General features: G+C 42.8%; 1 protein-coding gene across 2 annotated transcripts; it reads left to right on the forward strand.

Annotated features, from left to right (window-relative positions):
* Nucleotides 1-1426: 1426 nt before the first annotated feature.
* On the forward strand, nucleotides 1427-22090 carry foxn2a (forkhead box N2a). 2 transcript variants are annotated; one of them, XM_071897993.2, is made up of 6 exons: nucleotides 1427-1538; nucleotides 13963-14540; nucleotides 16397-16521; nucleotides 16826-16875; nucleotides 17595-17663; nucleotides 18173-22090. In XM_071897993.2, exons 2-6 carry the CDS (start codon nucleotides 13977-13979, stop codon nucleotides 18595-18597), a joined length of 1233 nt encoding a protein of 410 aa, XP_071754094.1. In that variant the 5' UTR covers nucleotides 1427-1538; nucleotides 13963-13976; the 3' UTR covers nucleotides 18598-22090. The 2 variants fall into 2 exon arrangements, with proteins under 2 accessions (XP_071754094.1, XP_071754095.1); XM_071897994.2 differs by lacking the exon at nucleotides 1427-1538 and adding an exon at nucleotides 1784-1905.
* Nucleotides 22091-22361: the final 271 nt, after the last annotated feature.

Raw genomic sequence — 22361 nt, forward strand, 5'->3', positions numbered from 1 at the left:
TCTGCCACCGGTGATAAATCACGTCACACTCTTCAAACAATCCCATAAACCAGTTCTACAGCTTTGATGCAGCAGGTATGGCATCTCTCTGTGGTGTAAATGAATAACACCATTCTTAATGCCATTCTTCATCTTCATCTATATTCGTAGAATATGCATTTGTGCTTGCTTCCACGATGTACCTGAACAAACTTGGGCATGCTCCTAAAGATAAAGAAGAAATTTGCTTGTTAGAACTGATTGTAGTAACATTAATAAGTGAATCACATACAAAGAAAAATGTCTTCCAGAAAATCAGTCAGGCATGCGCTCTGACACACAACTGACATTAACTCACTGCAAAGCCTGTTTGTCAAGTTAAGAGAAAAGAAGAGGGAAAAGAAGGGTGTGCATCAACAGCACCGCAAAAACATTTACAGCACTGCTGCATGGCACGCATTTCAGTTTAGTTTATACACAGCAAAAACAAACAGAGAGGCTATTAGATTGGTCCACAGAGAGCTACTCATGTAAGCCTACAAAATGGAGTGGCTGAGGTGAGTAAGGTATCACCATTCTGTGAAAGTTACAGTTTGGTGTGAAGTCACTGTTGGCCAGTAAAGCTGCACTCAACAGATAGCCAGGCAAAGACACAAATTTGACCTGCAAGCTCTCCTGCACCGCCCATTGTGACTATTCTAATGTGTGGTCCATGCTGCAGATGGACCACTTTAAGTAACTATAGTCATTTTTGTTTTTAGCTATAATAGTGCATCTATACAGTCCTGCCAATAACAAGAATATGTACTTTTGCCAAGTCCAGACAAAACATATGCATAGTGAATGAGTTTTGTCTGCAGCTAGGAAAGGTAGCCTACTTTTCTGGTGTTTTCATTGCCTGGATCCTTAGCACATTGCCTGTGACTAACTGTATGTCAACACTCCATGTTAGTTCCTTAGTATCACCGTTTACTCTAGGAGGGGCCCCGCTGAGGGTCCTCAATCGTCATGGGGCTGGGTGTGGTGGCACCGCCGGCACATCCTTTATCTCTCCGCCCTGGGGTGTTTGTGTGAATACGCGTGTTTATGTGGCACTCATCCAACTTGATGTCTTACACCTTTTATCAATTTATAAAGCATCCCATTACTATTACACACCAAGCATCATTTACTTTTCAATAAGCTTAGTTGTTAAAAAAAAAAAAAAACTACACAACCTATTTCCTTGTTCTAGCTACAAGCAGCTGGTGACAAAAAGTGAAAGCAGTGCACATTGCACGTTGCAAAATAGGATGGCGTGCGCGTTCGCGGAGCTCCTGCGCTGCGGCAGTTGCCAGGGGAGATAGGAGGGGAGGGGTTTTGATTGGCTGAAGTGGGCTTGTTGCCATGGAGACGGCAAGGGGTTTGGTAGCGTTGCCGTGCGCTGTGATCTGCGCGCTGCGTGTATGGAGGAAGCAGCTGCTGATCTGATCTCTGACATTGTGTGAGACAGACATCTGAATAAACTGCGCACACTTTTGTCTTTAACTATACTGCTTTGAGGCACGGCGTGCATGATTGTGAGTATTAGAGCATGTTTTATTTATTAGTAAATTATTAACGTTGGTAAAATGCGGTGTGTGTTTCGAACAAGCGGAAAGTAAATGTGGTCAAGTGACTTTGCTTAGAGCAGCCAGCATGGCAGATCAAGCGACAGCATGTGGCCAGCTAGCTAACGTTACTTCTCTCGTTATGTTCTTTAGGTTTGAAGCTTGAACAATCGAGTGGAAGATTTATAGCTTCGCGATTTTATAATACCAAAATGGAAACACTATATCCTAGGTAGTTTACACAAATATTTATCGCTAGCAGTAGATTTACCTCCACTGACCCAACGGACGACTGCTAAAGCTACTTTGCTTCATGATTCGGGCTGGGTGAGCTAAGGTTGGTCTAGTAAACTTGCTGTCGTCGAGCTAAGCTAGCAACATTTAATTAACAAAGCAGAAATACTTCGAAACGAGTCCTGTTTGTCAGGAAGTGTTGTGCGATAGTCGACGTCATTACGTGTAAGTTAGTATTGAACATTTTGTTTGTGGCTGTGAGCTTTGTGAGCGTGTGACTATACCCCAACTCCGTGGTGATTAATGCCACAATGTATCTAGCTTTAGCTACAAAGCTGTATCCAATTTCCATTGTGTGCGATTCGAAATGTGACAAGCACGTAGACAAGCCGGGTTTGTTCCGGAACTTGTTTGCTTACAACACTTTCAGTTTATCTTTTCCACAGGCTGAGTGTCGACCCGTGGCATTTAATTTAATTTAACTGGCGTCGGTAAACTCGAAATCAAGTCATATTACAGAATAACGTTATGTATTGTTTTATGTGGTTGCTGTGGGGTTAAGACGCATATATTGCCCTCATACCCATAAATAGTCCATAAATAGTAAATGTTGTGTATCGGCGGCACCAGAGGCTAGGAGGCTGCACTCGCTAGCTAAGCACATGATGTAATGGATTATCACAAGATTGTCCCAGATACAGAATGCTCTACAAACAATGTCTGAGTGTTGGAAAAAAAATCTCTTTAATCCAGTTGGGTTTAACTATATTGTTATTGAATAGGTCTTCACATAATGGCTATTATTCCTAATTTGTCTGGTGTTGCCTGCCCTTGTACTCTCTCTGCGTGGTCAGTTGCGCATGTGGATGGTGTATGTATCTACTAGACTGGACAAACCTCCTCAATATATATATATATTTTTTTGAGTTTGAGTTTTTTATGCATATCTGGAAAAAGTGATGGAAAAGTTAGTTTTTCCCGCTGCGAGGTCATGACATGCATGTAAACTGACATTGTTCTCTCCTGGCTTGACAGTTATTTAAGCCCTAGTGACAAATGGAAAACAAAGGCGACAGGAGATTAAAAAAAAAAAAAAAAACAGAATTGATCAATCTGCCATTATTATATTGCCAGAAATTCATGGCCATATTGTAGGTCGGAACCATCTGTTGTTGTTGTTGTTGTTGTTTGTGGTCTTAGCATGTATCCAACTCTGTACATGGTTGAATGTACAGAGGCCTCTGAAGGGTAAGTATTTTTGCCTCCCAGAATAGACTAGGGCATGCTTACTTTACTGACATTCATTACTATAAATAAGACTCCTCATAACCCAGTGATGCTGTTATTGCTGACATGAAATGGTTTTCATGAGCACATGGTGCTAAAATGTTGTCACAAGCAGAGTTGGGTCATCTTCCGTTGTGCACCATAACAAGGTTATTTAGATTGCTGGCACGAGACTCTAAATTCAGTGATTGACTTGCAGTGAACACTATTCCATGTGTTGAGGGCCTTTTCTACTTCATTAAGAGGTGAAAAAGAAAGCCAGCTGCTCAATCTTTGTGGATATTCTGGTCTTTTCTTATGGGGCCGCTCAAAGAGAGGATGGTTGAAATGGGAACTTGTGTATCTTATTTGTGAATCAGCTGCTGTAAGATTACATATTTTATTTATGTTATTTTGATTTAGTCAGCCTTGTTTAATTTCTGCACAACTGTGTGAAATTTACAACCAGTTAATGTTACAATTGATTACATCAGGTAGAGTATCATTTGGTATTGTCAGCAGTGCCCCTGCATAATTTTGTCACAAAATACCTGGGAGAAACCCCTGTGTTATTGGCCTGCTTGCTAAATCATACTAATTAGATAAGATCAAAGTCAATGCCTTTTGTTCTTATTTGAAAACTTGTCTCAAAAGATTTAATTGTGACATTGCTTTATGTCTCATTATATGCTCAGTCATGGTCATGTATTGACCATACCAATACAGTGTTCATACAGTTTGTTTTTACATTATTGAGATATTTGCTACCTATTATACACGAGTTGAGCGCTGTGGTAAGCTTCCAGTGTATCAAATACATCTCAGATACCTCTAAAACCCTTAAACGCCACACTTCATCACCACAACCTGTTAAACTTACTGATGCGACTTTTCTAAAAAGTTGCTCCATTGTTCTGTACCAGTGACTGAAGAGGAAGATCTTCCTGAGAGGATGTATGATATTACAATGAAGCAACCTGACAAAAACAAAACAAGACCATATTCAGCACAGCATTTGTATCGAATGCATTTGTGAAGTGTCCAAGGTACGTTTGAGATATACCAGAACTCCATAATGGTGTTCAGTCAGATATTAAATATGTCATAGAATAGACATGGATACTAAATATCTCAATAAAGGGAAAACATGACAAATAATGGTTTGTAGCTTTATCCCCGTCAAAGCAAGTTTGACGTAGAAGCTGCTCTTCAGAAATGGTGTTGATGCCCTGTAATCAGCCTTATCACCGAATTGTGTACTCTGACCCAGAGTAAATGAAAGGCTGTGTCCTCTCAAAGCCTCAGTGTTCTTTATAAGTATGAGTGACCGTGGTTTTAACTTCATTGAGAAAGCTGACCCATGTGGCAGAAACTTTTGGGATTGCTAAACTAGTACTAAACCAGAGTTTTCTAAAGAGAAAACCTACTACTCATAGCTTTGTAACCTACTGATCTCTGAAAGTCCCATGACTCATTCACATGTGACAGTGTAATTGTATTGACTGTTTTAAATTGTTGGGCTGGTTTAGCCATTTTATCACTGTAAATTGAAGAGGTGAAACAGACGGATAGAATGGCAGAAAACGGAAGTTGATGGGCTTTGACGTTTGCTCACTCCCAGTGACCATATTTCCACAATTATGCTGTTGTGTGCATATTGTCATGGTTTTACATGTACAAAGTTTAAATGCTATTAAAAATGAGGCAATATAGTCTGTATTTTCAAGGAAGTGAAAGAAAACATGCGTAGTTGTTTTAGAACTTCTGTGTTTTGTATTCACAGTGAGCTTATGTCCTCATTGTGATATCTGTTGTATTTATAAAGAGTGTGTAGACCTGCTTCTATCTTTTATGATGGCCTCTGTTCTTAAATTGAACAATCAGGCATCCATCTGAGGTCTATAAACAATCAAGGCTCCAATTCTGACTGCTGACGTCGGCCTATCCAGCCTGTGGTGTTGACTGCTTCTGAGGCACCTAACGCAGTTTTGTGATGGTTGACTTAAATGACTGAAGCTGCACACATTTTTCACCGCCTGCTAACAGCCATGTTCCTGTTCTGCCCAGAACAACCTGCTAGACGAAGGGACATCCCCAGGAGTCTGCAGTGCCTCAGTCGTCTTGGTTCCGTGACATTCAGAGTGCACTAATCAAATATAGGTGGTAGCTCTGAATTTGGGTTGCAAATGTGTTCTTCTCTGTAGAGGTGTGTTGCCACCCGTGTGTCCCCTCCCTTTTTTGAGCCCCTAATCATGAAGATTTTTTTCTGTCCTGCTTGGATGATGAGTTTGTCATGGCTCTTATGCATGTGATGTTGGACATCATTTTGCATCTCCAGACGGAACTTGTACAGCTAAATGGCTAGCATTGCTATTAGTCTGTCTCTATGCCTGTTAGCATTTCGTAAGTTAATAGTTGTCACTATTTTATAGTCTGGGGACGGCCTAATATAGTTTATGTCATGACACACCAACAAAAATGCAAAATAGTGGTTTAGATTTGGTTCTCCAATGATCTGCAAATACATGGTTTGGATGGGAATGTTTGAGTGTGAGCCTCAGTTTTTTCCTGCGTAGCTGTGCCTCTGTGTGTATTTACGGAAGTAACACATGGGCAGCGTGAGTATTCCTGTTGTGGCGCCCGTCAGTCTACTCCATTTCTTGTTTTACATGTTTAGATTGGTCACAGCGGTTATGCGTTGAATCTATCGGGAACAGCCCCCTTCCCCTTCCCCCTGCCCCTCTAACCCCCTGACTGTCCCTCTGCCTGTCTCATTTCTGAGGGCGTGGACTCAAGACGCAGCCCCCATTAGAGCCCGCCTCATTGAAAGCAGTGCTAATGTGACCGTTTCCTTGATTGAGAGAGAGGAAGAGGGAAGCACGGCTGTGTCCTGTGTCACAATGGGCCTTTGTCTAGTCACTCCTGCCTGAATTAACAGGGTTTATTTAATTGAGATGGCAGTGTGACGACAACAACACAGGCTATTGACCAGCTTGTGTGCAAGAGATCAGGATCTTTTAGCAAGGGCAGGGGTGAATGGGGAATCTGTTAGAATGTGTCAGTTTAGCAAAATTTTGCCTTTGGAACCACTACCAGGTCAGGTACCACAGAACTGAAACGATAAAGCATTGCTGTATAATACAATATAGTCTTTAGAACTGCACACATGGGCTTTTACCTAAAATTGTCTGGAGGAAAGTGCTCTGGTAAAATGCTCTCTGGTAAAATTGAAACATAAATTGAAGATAGAAAATCTGTAGTATAAAACTGATACACCTTAGCATGAGAGCGGACAGACATGCTCTTTTAAATTGGGCTCTGTACTTGAATCAACTCCATCCATGAGAAATGGAGCCCAGTTTACTAGAGCATGTCTAGAGCTTGGCTATTTTTAAAAGTCCAGCATTGCCATCAGATCACCATGGTGACTTATGGGCACATAGCAAAAAATTGTAGTAAGGCTTTCGTTGTAATGCATCTGGGTTCCATGCTTACCGTGATTCCATTCATAAGCGAGTATGGAGCACAGTTTACTGGAGCAGAAGACGTAAGGCAGGCCATGCACTTGCGTGACACTGGGATAGGAAATGCTTGTTGTTCTTTATGATGGGTAAAATAAAATTCTTGGCTGATAGCGCATGCTGCAGTTCCTCCAGGGTTTCACCAAGTTGTCTTATGATTATTGCAACTAAATATGCATGAAATTTGCTGTGGCTTCTCTGGAAAGTTGTGTGGTAAAAGTGCAGGGATTTTTTGAAAACTTAGTTTTCAAAAGACAACATTACAGTGATTTCTGTGTTGACACTTGTTTATGTTTTTTTTCTGTTAGTTTGCACTGATTTAGGAATACCATTGTCCTCATCATTTTCCTGACGCATTTTGTGGGGTTTTCTGTGTTGCGTGTACAGGAGATTGTCAAAATTGCAAGCCCTTGCAAAATCTTGTATTTGCAAAATTGCTAATTCTTGGAAGGACTGATGTTGAAACTAAGACTGAACTGTTAAAGGCACATTCAAATGTATTTCCAGAAATTAAGTGATTGGGCATAACTGAGATGATGTACAGTAGGTCTAAACAAAATTATCTTGTAGTCACTGTTGTTTTTGAAAGTATATGAGGCTGCTGCCACGTTGCCCATGTTGAGTGGTGGTGAGTGTTTGCACACTGAACTCTAACCACATGACCCCATCAGATAAGGTTTCAGAGTTGGCTGATGGCTGGCCTGTACTTTGGAAGGCCTTCACCTCTTTTGACCGTCCAAGCACAGTCCTGTGTGTGTGTGTGTGTGTTTGTGTTTGTGTTTGGTGAAAATCAAGAGATGTTGATGTTAAGTAACCTTAACACACATTCATCAGTTAGGTCAATGTAGATTAAAAGACTAGACTAAAAACTTCACCACATCATGGTGGTGGAATGTTAATTCATAGGTTGCCTTTTAGACAAGGCCTAATTAGGCCTGTTAGCTTCATTGGCGTGTGATGAGCATTGCAAGTAACAGAACTTATATCCTGTGAGGAGCCTGCGCCATCTCTACACAAAGGAACACCTAGTTACCCTTATTTCATAGTGATTTCATGAGCGCAAGTAATCACAGCCTAATCACAGTCTCGCACTCAAAAGAACAATTCTCACTTAAAAATCTATTTCTATTTATTTTGGCTTTCCAGTTGTGCCAAATCAGGTAATTTCTCAATCTGCTGTATTAACTTCACCTCTGAAAGAACGGACCCCCACTTACCATTTGAGAGCAGTTGGTGGGGGTCTAAATGTCTTTGGGCCATTTGACTCAGTGCTACATGTTGACTTGACCAATAAAATGAACAGCAAAGTAAATACTGCTACCTCCAATAAATGCTGCTGCTAGTCTACTCACTGGTCGAGTCCGCTGTGTTGGTCTGGAGTAGGCCTAACTGTCTCTGTGTGAAGTCTGAATTTGTTTTCTGAAAATGAACTTCCTCAACAGGCAGGAGGTGTTTCCTTCCCTCCCGGTCCTCTGTTTGAAACTGTGAGGCGAATACTGAGCACTTCTGAAACATGACTAGAGCAAAAACAACTGCTCCTTTGTATGAGGAGAATGTGGGGCCAATTGTAATGCCTTTGTGTGAGCTTTTTCGTTTGCTTTCACCTCGGGTGCTGAGTAGATCTGTTTTTATCCGTCGAGTAGTTTTATTCGAAAAATGTACCAGTTAGAGGTTGTGCTGGAGCAATAGCCTGATTGGCCCATAAAGTAACTGATGTCTTTTGGAAATTGGATAAAGGACCACCACTTTGCTACCTTGCTCCAACACATTCACATTCACCTTCTCTCCGTCTCTGTCTCTCTCTGTCTCTCTCTCTCTCTCTCTCTCTCTCTCTCTCTCTCTCTCTCTCTCTCTCTCTCTCTCTCTCTCTCTCTCTCTCTCTCTCTCTCTCTCTCTCTCTCATTCATTCACATTTTCAGAGTAAGAAAGAGGTGAGTGACTACCCCAGACTGGCTAGTCACCTAAATATCAGTTAGGGTTTCAAATAACAGCCCTTGCCATGGGGTTTTGTGACACACCTTTGTGTATCTATTACAGAGGTGTAACTGGTTTGTGTCAACTGGTTTAGAGCAGGGTGTGGTGTGAGTACACCTGTGTATGAGCTCTTGGCAGTTTGACAGTCGCTAGAGTTCTTTGTTTTGTTCTCAAATCGTGTTCTGCTGTTGTTTACATAAACAGAGTAAGTTGTACACAAGATTCTACTTACAAACCGGAACTTTTTGGTGTAAGGTACAGACATTGTGCAGCATTCCTTTATGGCACTCACTCAGCGCTGCCATGACATCCAGGTTGGTTGTGGCCTTTCCCGGTGCTCTTTGTCAGACAGGTTTGTGGAGAATGGGGGTAGACTGCTGGCCTCAGCACTTTCCGCCTGTATTGATCTCCCCACATTAGGCTCTCTCTTCATGCACAGACATGAGCACAATTGCTTCCCTTACAGCGTTGGCTGCCGTGGCAACTGAGTCCTGGTCATGAAATGTGCTCCCAGAAAACATCTTAACTAGGACCTCATCATTTGGTGCCGCTATTATCCGTCACCTCCTTCACATTCCCATGTACATATTTGACATATAACGGCTTGATTTGCCACTAAAGGCTATCTCCATATGTCTTTGTGTATTTTTGAATAGGCTAAGTGCTTAACAGGATAAAAGAGCAGTTTGAAAGGGAAAAAAATGTGCCTTGGCACCTGCTGTTAGCGCCTGCCTGTTTGCACATGAATATGATTGGGCTGGCGGTGCGCTGGGCTATTTTAACTTGCAGATGAGCCATTGGGTCAGCAGCAGTGCAGCTTTGGTGTATTTTCAAGGATGAGCTGCAGTCAACAGGCCAGTCCAGCTCATTAGCTCCCTCTCCCCCTCCACTCTTTACACACTAGTGTCCCATTATCCAGTGCATCCCCAGCCGCCTCTCGCTTTGATGCCTTTTCATAAGAGCAATGATAACGGCGATAATCGTAACGGCAGTGATAATTGACCGACCGCAATCATGGTAAAACACTTCCTGTGTTTGGATGGACGCGAGGCAGCATTTTCGCCTGTCCACCCTGCCTCTGTTGATATTCAAATAACAGTGTTCTGGAGGAGCTACTCAGAGGAGGATAAGTGCTCTCTAGCACCCTGGGGCCCCAGCTGAGAGGTCAGGGGTGCGATGATGGACTGAGGTGAACGTCTCTGGTGCCTTAAGGTTAATCAGTGGTCTGTCACTTTGCCCAGGGCAAGACTTGATCTGAACTACAAGCAACAGAACTGAACCAAGGTTACGGCAATTCATGGTTTGCTTAAGGAGAAAGGGGAACCAAGTGGGTATTTACAGTTGACTCTTGCTACAGAAAACACTTTGACCACACCTGTTTATCAAACGCAGACGTGCTGCAACAAATGTGTTTTTTGCCACACCTGTGCTGGCATGGGGTGTGCTTTAATCTGTGACGTAAATGCTTGTCATCAGTATTGAGTAACGCAGTCATGGATCTAGACAGTTACAAAGAAGAGCCTAAATGGCGCTTACTGGTGGCTCAGGTGACTAGATTGCCTGCTATGTAACGTCTGCAATGTCCTGGGTTTGAATCCAGCCTGGGACCCTTGTCACATGGCATCCGCCTCCCTCATCCATTCTTCCTGTCTCTCTGCTGTGAACTGTCTTACAACACAGAAATGCCATAAAATTATAATTTTTTAAAATAGCCTTAGCCATAGCTTAACCATTTTTATGCTTCTGCCCCTAATTATGGCTAAAATTTGGTGTCTAAAATGTTTTTTTTGGGGGGGGGGCTGGTGAATGGTGTTTTCTTCTGAAACTCTAGACCTGTCTGTCTGCCTTGTCCCTTTTCTAATGCTAAATTCATCTGGAGTAGGAACCTGTCATGTCAAGGGATATCTATTTGTGTTTTGGGCTCTGAGCGGAGCTTTTCTTTTAACACAAATGGGCAGTTCTCTCGCTGCCTGACATATCTGATTGCTCTACTTTGCTGAGAGCTGTGATTCATCCTAGACTGAAGATAACTCATATAGCCTACCTCACCATTCAGTCTCTGCTCTTTCTCTTTCTCTCACTCTCTCTGTCTCGCTCTCTCTCTCTCTCACTTGCTCTCTCTCTCTCTCTTGCTCTCTTTCTCCCTCGCTCTCTTTCCTTCCATAAAAGGACTTCCCTATTGTTTTGTCTCTTCCTATGTTCACTCTTCCTCTCTCCTATCCCGTTCCTCTGACTTTGGCCTTGACTGATCCCTCTGTGTTCCTTTTTGTGGATGATCAGAATCACTTTAACTCACCAAGTACAACGGGCGTACAACTAAGTTGACTTAGTTGTTGCTGACACATTACAAGACATAATACAGGACTGACAGACTAGATTCAGGACAAAATGTAGCTAACATGACCCCATGTATAGAGCAGACAAGACATGCTGTATGACAGTAAACTAAACATAAATACACTACAAGTATGCATTCGAAGCTGAAGAGTTGATGGCCTTAGATTTAGAAGTTGCTCTAAACGAAAATGAGATTTGTCTGCACTATATGTTTATCCCTCATTGAGAGTTGAGTGGTCATTTTATTAATGCACTAATGCCTCCTTTTTCCCTCCCGTCCTCACTGGCTGGCTCTGAGAAGCTGTTCTGCGTGTGTGTGTGTGTGTGTGTGTGTGTGTACTCCCTCTCCTGTCTCACTCACTCTGCAAACTCGCTCCAGAGTTTGACCCAATTCCTGTCTTATCACAGCAGTGAAAAAAATATGCCTCTCCACCCCACCCTGTGTGCCTTTCTCCCCCACCATCCAGCCCCACTCCATCCCGGTCCTGATCCAAAGCATCCCAGACCGGGGCATCTGGTGTCCGCACACAGTACAGGAGGAGCATTTCGTTACAGGGTGGCTGCTCAGTGGTTGTCTGTGGCAGAGCAAGCCAGGATGGATTACTTATTTTCTTATTGACTCTTGTTTGGCGGATTTCTGCTCTTAATTGAAGGGACGGCATGGTTGTCATGGTGACACCGAGGACTTAAAGCTTGTTGTGAGCTGAGCCGAGGAGTGATCTCTTTGTGCTCTTGGCCTCATCGACCAGCGTGTGAGACCAGAGCCTGCCTGTTATTGCATTGCAAACTCATTCAGATTTATTGTGCCAGTCTGATGTTCAAATATATTGTAAGTTAAGGTGTGACAATATTGATACAGGTATATGGGTAGTTGTATAACATAATCAGAAAAAATAAATGGATATTAGGCTAACTAGCCTAAGTGTAGGTGGCCATCATAATTTTTTTTTAATTATTTTGTTCCTTACCAAAGGAAAACATGGATTTTCGGTTTGTTGAGGCAGAAGGAAGGTACTCAAAGTGTGGTAAAACAATGGCTACTACTGGGAAGACACCGTTGAGTTCAACTGTTAATGACAATTTTTTAAATTTCAATGAGACAACCAGATGGGATCATTGTGTGCAAGCTTGCTTACTTTAAAGGGAAGGTTCTTGATTTTCAGAGACCTGTTCTTTTGACATTCGAACAAGACAATCCAAAAGGTTTTGATGCCAGGAATTTAGTTTTCAGAAACTGGCAGCAGCCCCCTTTTAACATTTGTTGGCAATGCTATTCCAAGTCAGTGTTGAATTAAATTTTTTTGCCAAAATTGCACAAAAGAACCAGATGAAAGAGTAATGCATATTTTGGTGTTCTGTTAACTGGGACACAAATGCCAGCACAATTTAGCAACCACTAATACTAAATGAAAAATTTAAAATGAATTGGAGTTGTAAGAACAAGCACAGTGTGTTGCACTTTAAATCAACTTGGATCAACAGTATTTGCCCCCACAGTCAGGATATGGCATAGCCTATTGTAGAAAGAGTAGTTCCAGTTTGATTAGTCAAACGGGTGATAACATTGTGCTCTATATGAGCATGTAAAACACACCTTCTAGTTGTGTTTTATGAAAAAATACAGAATCAGTATCACTTAAGTTGCCAAGTACAATAAATGTACACAAACCTGTCTTGGTGACATGGGTGCAGAGACACAAGGACAACTTTCAGAATTTCACTGCTTATACTGAAACACTTTGTACAAACGACAACAAGACACACACAGTCCAAAGAAACACAGACAAACGACAGTAGACTGTGTACATCACTCTACATGTATACATTCAACATGCATTTGCGATGTGTGTGTATGAACAGCTGGGGATACAGTGCTTATGAAGCTGAAGTGAGTGACCAGTAGTGTGTTGGTCCAGTGTACTCCAATAGAATGAGATGCATGGCATACTGTGAGTGTTGGAGAGGCTACATTCCTGTGGCTTCCAAGTGCCAGGTCTGAAGTACACATCGCTGGGCAGTAGTACAAGTAGTTGATGCATTTGGTTACCAAGCTAAATGTTGATAAACAGGGAGTTAGTTAGCCTCTCTGTTGTTTTCTCCTGTTCATTCTTACCTGTCTACTCTGAAGAAAACTTCTCAGACTGCACACTTGGGTTGGTCAGTCTTGCTTAAACACACAAGAGGTAATTGGACTGACTATGGGTGCTTTGGGAAACCCAACAGTACTAGGCACAAGTGCCTCATACGGAGACACATCTTGTCATACCCATAATCACATTCACTGCCCTCTTGGGCATTTTTGCAGTTGTACAACATAGCATGCTGACAGTGCTCATTCTATACACTTTGTTCCAGTTAAAGGTTTAGCAATGTCCCACGTCAAAAAGCAGTCTAGTCACTTATCAATGATATAGGTTTACTGGTATTGTTGAATTTCCTAGTGCTATTAAATGACTGACGACACCCAGGTCTGTAGCCTCTCCTCACCACTTCATCTGGCATGTGACAAGTTGAGCCTTGCCCCTGGCTGAATGCAGATCTGTGTTTAAGAGCCATCCACTCTGTGAGATGGAGGCCCTCCACTCATTGCTGTAGTTTTGGCCGTGATTTTTTCGGATGGTTTCATGCTCATTTACACATAACGAGCAGCTGCGTCTTGTCTGAAATGAGGTGGGCGTCAAGGAGTGGAGCCTTAAGTCGGTTCAGTCGCTCGAGAGGACCTCCTCGAAGGTCCTTGGCTGGAGTCAAGAGGGGAGAGCGGAGAGCCTCTCTGTCCTCGCGAGGCGTGTAGGAGAGGGACAGTGAGAGAGAACCAGGAAGTGCAATGGAAGCAGACAGGCACAGCTACAGGGGTTGTGCCCCCAGGGAAAACTTAGGAAAACAAGTTCAGCGCTTCGAAGAGCACATCATTCCAACGTGTCGCATCCAGTTATTTCACACTGCCAACTATGTTTTGAAATCGGCTCACCATCAAAATCTGTGGCTTTGTCAAGTCTTGTGTATAGCCTCTCTGTGTTAGCTATTTAACATTAATGACCTCTTGTTCTTTTTTTTCTCTCTAGACATCCTTGATTTAATGGGTCCAATCATTGGGATGTCGCCAGATAAGAAAACGGAAATTCCGGGTATGCAGGAGGAGCGGACAGGGCTCAGAGGTGCATGTGGTGCGGGAACGCTGCCTGAGGCGGAGTGTGCATCCAGTCCATTGGCCACCAGTGTCGATCGTACCGGAGGCTCCGAGGACGAGGAGCTGACCAACCTCAACTGGCTTCATGAGAACCTGCTCCAGAACTTCACTCTGGGGGGACCTGAAGCTCAGCCCAGCGGCAGCCCCCTCTTTGACATAGAGGGGGACCACGGGGCCAACCAGGGCCCGTCATCTTCCTCCTCATCTTCATCACACAGCAGAGGCAGAGAACGGGACTCATTGAAGTCCAAGCCCCCTTTCTCTTTCTCTCTCCTCATCTATATGGCCATTGAGCAGTCGCCCAGCAAGTCTTTGCCAGTCAAAGAGATCTACGGCTGGATTCTTGAGCACTTCCCCTATTTCTCCAATGCTCCCACTGGCTGGAAAAACTCAGTGCGTCACAACCTGTCCCTGAACAAATGCTTCCGCAAGGTGGAAAGGAGCTTGGGAAAGGTAGGTTGGCAAACTCACTCTTGGCTTTCATACACTTCACACATGCAACACTGGAAAATTGCAGTATTTAAGTCTGACTTAACTTCAATACTTAGTGGGTTCTAATAGGAGTAGCATAATTTTAGCTGCTGTTGTCAGTATAACTTGGTTAGATGATGTGATGTTGTAATTTCCATGTGCCCAAACCGTGTCTATTTTGTTAAGCACATTACTGTTGGTGAACAGCGCGTTGCAGTAGAGAGCTGCAGTGTGGCTCATGTGACAGTGTCTGGGACTGTAACACAGCCGCAGGGACCTCTGACTCTGCTGCGATAAGGGTGGAATCCAGTCAAGGTCACAGATACTCCTTCAGAGGAAATGCAAACACAGCACACTCGGATAGGACTTTATCTCTCCAAGCACAACAAGGTAGTGCAACTGTTTCACCAGGGAGAGAAGCAGCCCACAGTTGGAAACCTCATCGTCACACTGAGAGGGCAGCAAACATGACCAAAAGTGTAGAGACGAGTGGGTAGGAAGCTTCTCCGTCAGCCTGTCCTGGCACAGAGCTATTTGTCACCCATGCTCATTTCTGTTGAATTCCTACATATGCACATTGAGGAAAAAATGCAGAAGTTGTCTCATACGCACATGACAAATGCATAAGTACATTGTGCACATCCTGCACAAATTTCTAAACATGCTTGTGAAATGAATAGGAAATGAGTGTGTGGCCATGTTGGCTTTTCCACCCTTCATATTTGAAAAAATATATGGTCGGGAACAGAAGAGGTACAGAAATTAAAAAGGTAGCTCTCTTATGAGACCATTATTGACTACAACAGGGCTGAGGTGTTGAACATGTAACTAGTGATATGTTGTACATTTTTTTTCTTAATATAAACAAATGCAATATAGTTTGCATTTGTTACTTACTTTTTCGAGAGTGGCAGCAAAGGAAGGACAGACAGGGATCATGTGAAGTCATGAGGCGGATTCGAATACGCAACTTTATGTGCACGATGCACCTGACTACACCGATCCATGGAGTGACATGTTGGTTGCCATTATGAGCTTCAGTATGAGGGCTGAGTTGTGGCTGGTAGAGCCCGTGGTGCCAAGATTGTGCCCGGCTGAGAGCTGATATTTCCCCACCATGGGAGGGGATGGTGGTTTGCGCCCAGCGAGTAGCAACACGGTGCGGTGCAGGCCGCGCAGCACGCAGGTGCACAGCGTGAGCTCTTCGTCTGCTGAGAGACCAGCACCAGTTTCACATGACACTGCCTGGTGGTTTCCGTTGCCATGGTGACATTTCCTTCTTCCTGCATCGGAGCTGGTTGGTAATCTGAGTCAAGGTTATTCTCCTCCCTCCCTCCCTCCCCTCTCTCCCTCCCTCCCTCCTCCCTCCTCCCAGACTGGGTAAGAATACACCGCCATGAGATAAGGCGACAGTTTGCACACTCCCGTACGCTCACCAACAGACAAACTCATTCCTCACATGCTGCCCTAGAGCGATTGTTGCCTCCTTTTGCTGAGCCTGTTAATGACTCTGAAGGAATTTCTAGTAACGTGTATGCTATTTTACACTATTTTGTTGATTTCCCAGGGTTATTCAAAGAAAATGTGCCTTAAACCGTGTGCCATTCAAGCAAAATGAGATTTAATGTAATGGAATTTGACAGAACAGCATGCTTTCAGTGCAGTCTGTATTGTACTATATCAAATTTGTTGAATCCACAGGACTCAGTCGTATATAACAATATCAAGACTTGGATTTAAATATAAATTCCTGTAACTGTTTGTAGCCACAGGCTCCTCACTTTCCATTTTGTCTCACGTGGGGTGAGAAGTTTGACTGTGCCTTCTCTTTACTGCAGGCCAATGGAAAAGGTTCTCTCTGGTGTGTTGACCCCGAGTACCGTCCCAACCTGATCCAAGCCCTTAGGAAGCAACACTTCCCTGCCGCACATGCCTTCTGCACACCACCCGCCTCCCCACCCAGGTGGACCTTTTTTACCACTGAGTATTGGCTTTGATACAGTAGGAAATTATCAGTTGATGTTACCAAAATTTGTATGAAAATGTCTAACAAATCCGAATCACCTTTGTTCACCAAGATTTGATGTGTGAGGGATTTTGACTTGGTATAGTTAGTGAAGATGAGCACCTTAGCAAGTTTATATTCTATATTCCTTTGAACTCTTAAATGATTGAGAGGTTTTCAGGACCACAATTGTGTCTTTTCTTTGCTGCTCCTTTGCATACTCAAAAGCTGATCCTTCATGTCCTTTGTTTGCCCGCTGCAGTGCCTCCTCACCCCCTCGCCACCTCTTCCTGCAAGGCTGTTCATTCAAAGGTGAGACCAAAGCAATCTACCTGTCTCAATCCTTCTTTTGTGTCTTCTTGGAAAAAATGAACAAGAAGCTTCTTTTAAAGTTCAGGTACATCAAATAAAAAATGCCTGCCCAATAAGAACCTTCAGATGCTTAGAAAATCCAACCGGTGCAATTTTAGCTTCTGTTTGTGCAGTATTTTGATTATGTTGCTGTTGCACATTTCAGTCACAGGACATTCAGCATCACAACGCTTTAATCCTCAACACTTGGTTTGCCTTGATGCTTTCAAGCCATCGAAGCCTCATGTAGACCATAATGTCGAGAGCTCCCAGTCTATGTCTCAGCCCCCTCGCTCCCCCTTAGCCTCCTGGTTTTGTAACCTTGACGACAGGCAGAGGTTCTGCTGGTGCTGAGTGTGGAGCACTCAGTCTCACTGTAATCATTAATAATTTAGAGCCCCAGAAGTGAGCTACGGGGCTTTTAGACACTTTGTTAGATCTGAAAAGATTGGATGCACTGTAAATATCTATAGCTTGATTTTATCCTCTGATTTGTTTCGGTGAATCTTTCCCTCTGCATAATCCAATCCGTTCAGTAAGTGTTAGTGGGGTCACAGTGTTTCTGTGCTTAAAAAAAAAAAACATTGGAACAACCCCTTCCTCCTCCTAGAGAGGCGTCCCTGCCCTGCTTTCACACCTCAGTCAGGACTGACCATCAAGCATGTTCTCTCCTCTTCCAGAGTCTGACATTGATGCTGCCACTGCCATGATGCTCTTAAACTCTGCCCCCGGGCACCACGTCGACCCATGTAAGAGACTCCACAACCAGCCATGCTTTCACCTCCCTCCCTACTCTGTCTCCTCACATACAACCCCACCACTGCTTAAATCTTCTGTTATTTTGTGTGCTGTTTAATTTGAGCCATGTCCCTCACCTTATTTTCTTTTAAAGCATGCATTTTTGCTTCTTGTCAAAGACGGTTTTCAAACAACACTAGTGTGAAGGTCTTGGGAACTCTTTTTCCTGTAGGCACAATTTTAGTATTTGTATGCTTTTTCTTCTCAAACATTTTTGGAGACTAGTAATGAAATGAAGTGATGAAGCATTTCATTTCCCGTGTTTTTAAATGTGTTGATTAAGTAAGACTCTCGTGCTGTTGCTGTTATGAATTTTTATGAAACTTAACTGCTGTTATTGTCAAAACACACTCTGTCGCTTACACTTAATTTATTTAAAGAGGACTACAGAAGCCCTTAAAATTTCTTCTTGCTTTTGAATATTTATCTCATTCCTCTTTGCATCTCCTGCTCTCTGTAGGCGATTCTGATAGTCCTCTGGACCTGTCCCGACCCGACGCTGTCCTGGTGAGCAGTGATCCAAAGCAGGACCACAACTACAGCAGCATGGCCCTGCAGCGTTGCTCCTCCCGCTCCTCCTCCTCTTCTCTTTCCTCCCTGGACGAGGGAGGCTGCGACCGTGGGCAGACCCGCCGCGCCGGCAGCGAGGGCTTCCACAGCGACGAGGACTCCGACCTCTGGGACGAGAGGGGCGGCCACCACACTTCGCGACGCGCGCCCTCCATCAAGTGGCCCGCGGGCAAGAGGGCACGACGCGAGGCCAAGCCGGAGCTGGACGAGGAGCTGAAGGAAGCAGCTGGCTCTCTGCTGCACCTCGCCGGTATACGCAGCTGCACGGAGGGCTCAAAACGCACTGTCAAGAGCACAAAACTGAACAGGAAATGAAGATTTTTTTTTCCCATCAGACTCCTGACCCTGTGAACCCTAACCTCTGACCCCTGATCGTGTGTCCCGGTGTGCCTCCTTCTCCTTATCTGATCGCTGATTGGCCATTTTGAGCCTTTTTTGTTTGGGATATTCCTGTCCAACAAAACAAATGGCAATAGTATCGTTCACACAGGAGAACAAAGCCATATAGAGACTTTTGTAACTCGGGGGTAACTGCTGGGGTGGGTGTTTGGGCAATGGAGAAACATCATAATACCTATCCAAAATGACCTGCCTGCTTCTGTTGGATTAGATGATTGTGATTCAAGGGTTTTTCTCTGAGAGACAAAATGGGAAAAGCTGAAGGTTTTATAACTCAAAGCGTTGCATGCTTCCTCCTCAAACCTGTATCCTCTTCCAAGTGAATCTATTTATGAAGCGAATGAGTGCATGTTTGTAACAAACAAAATCTAACCTCCTGGTGTAATCAATTTCTCCTTTTTGTGCTGAAGAAAAAAGCCACTGTTTTGAAAGGAATTCTTGGTCTACAAATCTTCTTTTAAAGAGAGATGCAATAATTAATCCACAACCTTAACTTTTTGACGTTATTTAATGGTGGTATTTTTCAGAGTTGAGTACGCTGGTTAAACTTTACAATTAAGAGAATGAATGGAGTAGTATTATGATCTTGTTATCAGCTAAACTTATTACACATGAGCTCTGGCTCTATTTCAGGATTAGCAAGATGTGGAAATAGTGTTAGCCTATTCTGCCACTGCCAAATTTAGTTGCAAAGTTAGCTATACTACTTTGCTAGGTTTTGTGAGGCCATTCCAGTGCTATACAAAGGAAAGTTATTCCATTTTTTGCAAACTCACTCTTCATCCTGTCCCTTTCATTCATCAGTATGTTTTTGACGTCTAATGTGCAAACACACATTACATGTATTGTATTCATGTTTCTGCGCACAACCTATGCAAAGTGAAGCAACTAATCTGACCTAATGGCAGATGTTGACAGTGTGCTAGCATAGGTTACTCATAGATTTGTGTGTGTGTGTATCATACATGTGAGACGAGGTGCATGTTGACTTGAGCCCAAGACTTAGACGATGGCTGTGACAGAAAAGTGTTTGAGATGGTCAAACTAACTGCCACTGTTTTGATCCAAATCTCACTGACAAAGTAGTCCTACTGCTTGAGTGAATATGATTGGTGTAATGAAAGACCCAACTCCTCCTTGCTACAGCTTCACTTTACATTGGTTATAAGAGAGGGTAGGGTTGCTCGGATGCTTGCCTCCTTGTGAGCACAGAGTTGGTTAATAGTCGAGCGGAAGCGGAGACAGCAGTAAAGTACCACAGCTTCTGGCCCCATCATTTGGGTTTGTAGTTTGATTATACCTCCCTGTGTGTTCTCCTTGGTTTTTGAACCATGTACCTAGAAATATTACAAAATTATACAGCTAATTTTCTGTTGGCTGATCTTGTGGCCAAGTTAATTCACTACTTAGAGGAAGAGGGTGTCTGTTTTGTTTCAAATAAAGGAAATGTAGAGGGCAGATTCGAGTGTGAATAATGAGGAGGGGACGATACAGTAATGGTCAGAGAGAACTGGAATTTGCATGTACAGTGCACCTGTGCAGTCGCTCGCAGGCGAGATGTTGCAGACTTGTGCTGCGCTTATGTTGTACCCCTGGTTCTGACTGGCCAGCGTTGTCTCCTCCTTGTTCTTTCTCGTAGAACAAAATAAGGAAGTGCACACTCTCTTCTCAAGCTGTGAAATGGGCTGTTTATTGTCAGTTGATTGCATGCAGTTCAGTGAGGGGAAGTTGCAAGTGACTTATGTAAAAGGCCACAGTCCTCATTTGAGCTTTTATAAAGGCTGCAAACAAGCAGCATACAATACAAGCAAGCATGGAAGTGCACAATGGTAACAAACTCAAAAAATTATATAAATTCTTCTCACAAGGAAAAATGTTAGACTAGATCACATGTTGTGTCGCAACGACTGTTAGTATAGCTTGCATGGCCGGTGCCAAACATTTTCTTGTGCCACTGATGTGAAACTGCAAAGGCCATGGTCACCATGTTCCCCTGTTCCCACAATGTAGTTATGTGATTTAGAGTAACAGTGCCCTAGTTTTCTGAATCATTCTAACAGGAAATGGGAGAGGACTCTGACCAGTATAGTGACTTAACCAATCCTTTGGTTTATTTTTGTTGCTTTAGAGTGGGAGCTGTTCTCAGAAGTAAGCTGCAGTTCTCAGAAATAATATTTGCATACACTGGTCTTGTTTAGCTGTGAAAGAAAGAACAAATTGTTGTTCATTAATCATCACCTTATTTATGACGTTAATTTATGGGATTATTGAATGCATACTCTATGAAAAACTGGTCATTCGAAATGAATGACTTCTCACTAGGCACATTTACTTTTTTTCCCTCTGTGAAATCCTCCTGATAAGTGTTTTATTTTTCTCCTCAGTTTATTTTACAGCAATACACCTTTTTCTTTCACTGTTTTATAGTGATTAAGTATTTTGCCAATGTCTATTGTCTTTAGAGCGGGTGTTTTCAATTTAACCATGACTGCCAGGTTTTCTTGATGTTTTGTTTTGCTTTTTGTTAGACTGGATACAAGACAATTGATTAACATATTGATCCTGAAACCTTTTGTTGCCAAAATTGATGTACAGCAGGGGTAGACATTTCAGATAAACAGACATTCCCCATGTAGAACTTCTTTGAAGTTGATTTAATCATTTTTACATTTATCTGAAGTATGGTTTATATTTAGATATTTTGACTAAGTAGTCACAAATTTGAAATTCGCTGTCAACCTCATCACACATTAGGATCATTATCTAAAAGAAATGTTACACTCACTGCCACTGACAACTCATGCTTCCAGGTATTGCTGTGTGGTGTTAAAAATTGTTTTCAACACCTTTTGGAAACTGGAAAAGACTAACTTAGTCCCCCAGGCTGCTGCTGTGTAGTTTCAGACCTACGTTAGAGTGTAGGGAGGACTGGTGAGGAATTATGGAGAGACTTCTAGAGGAAAATCTTACTCGTTCTTTCTGTAGCACTTGCAAAAGAAAGGTTCTGTTTGTCTCAAAGTGACGTCGATTCAGACTCGGAGTCGATGTTGATCTGTGGATGAGCTACCTTTATAGTTATGGGGTCCTGGGACTTATACAACCCGAAAAGCTGCATACAATTGCTTCATTGCTTGACAGCTGTTATTGAATATTGATTATGTGATTTTACAAAATTCTGTTGCAACTACTATGGTTATGATGAACATTTTGTTGCATTTGACTAAGTAAAGCTGCCAACCCAGTATCAGTTTGTGTCAGTCGTCTGCCATGTCTGTTAGACAGACACACCTTTTGGTTTTTGTATGCTAACCTCTGTTGATAAAATGTTTATAAGATTTATTTTCGCCAAAGATATGCAATTGCATTATATATGGTATTACAAAATAATAATAAAAACCTGTTCTTGTTATCACTGTGGGCATCTTTTTTTCTTTCTGAGCTTTGCCTCATTAGATAAAACTTGCAGCATATTATCAGTACAGATAAGACATGACATGGTTTCTGTGGCTGCACTTGCCACATTCTTACCCTCCAAACGCTCCTCCACAACAAATGAATGGCATCACTTTATTAGTACTCTTGCTACATTTTTGATCAACATTGCCACCTACTGTGTAGGTCACAAGATTAAAATGATTGCTAATAATAGTCCATTATTTAAAATACCTAGCTCTCCATGC

This window comes from Centroberyx gerrardi, chromosome 15, assembly GCF_048128805.1.
Source record: "Centroberyx gerrardi isolate f3 chromosome 15, fCenGer3.hap1.cur.20231027, whole genome shotgun sequence".
Lineage (NCBI taxonomy): Eukaryota > Metazoa > Chordata > Actinopteri > Beryciformes > Berycidae > Centroberyx > Centroberyx gerrardi.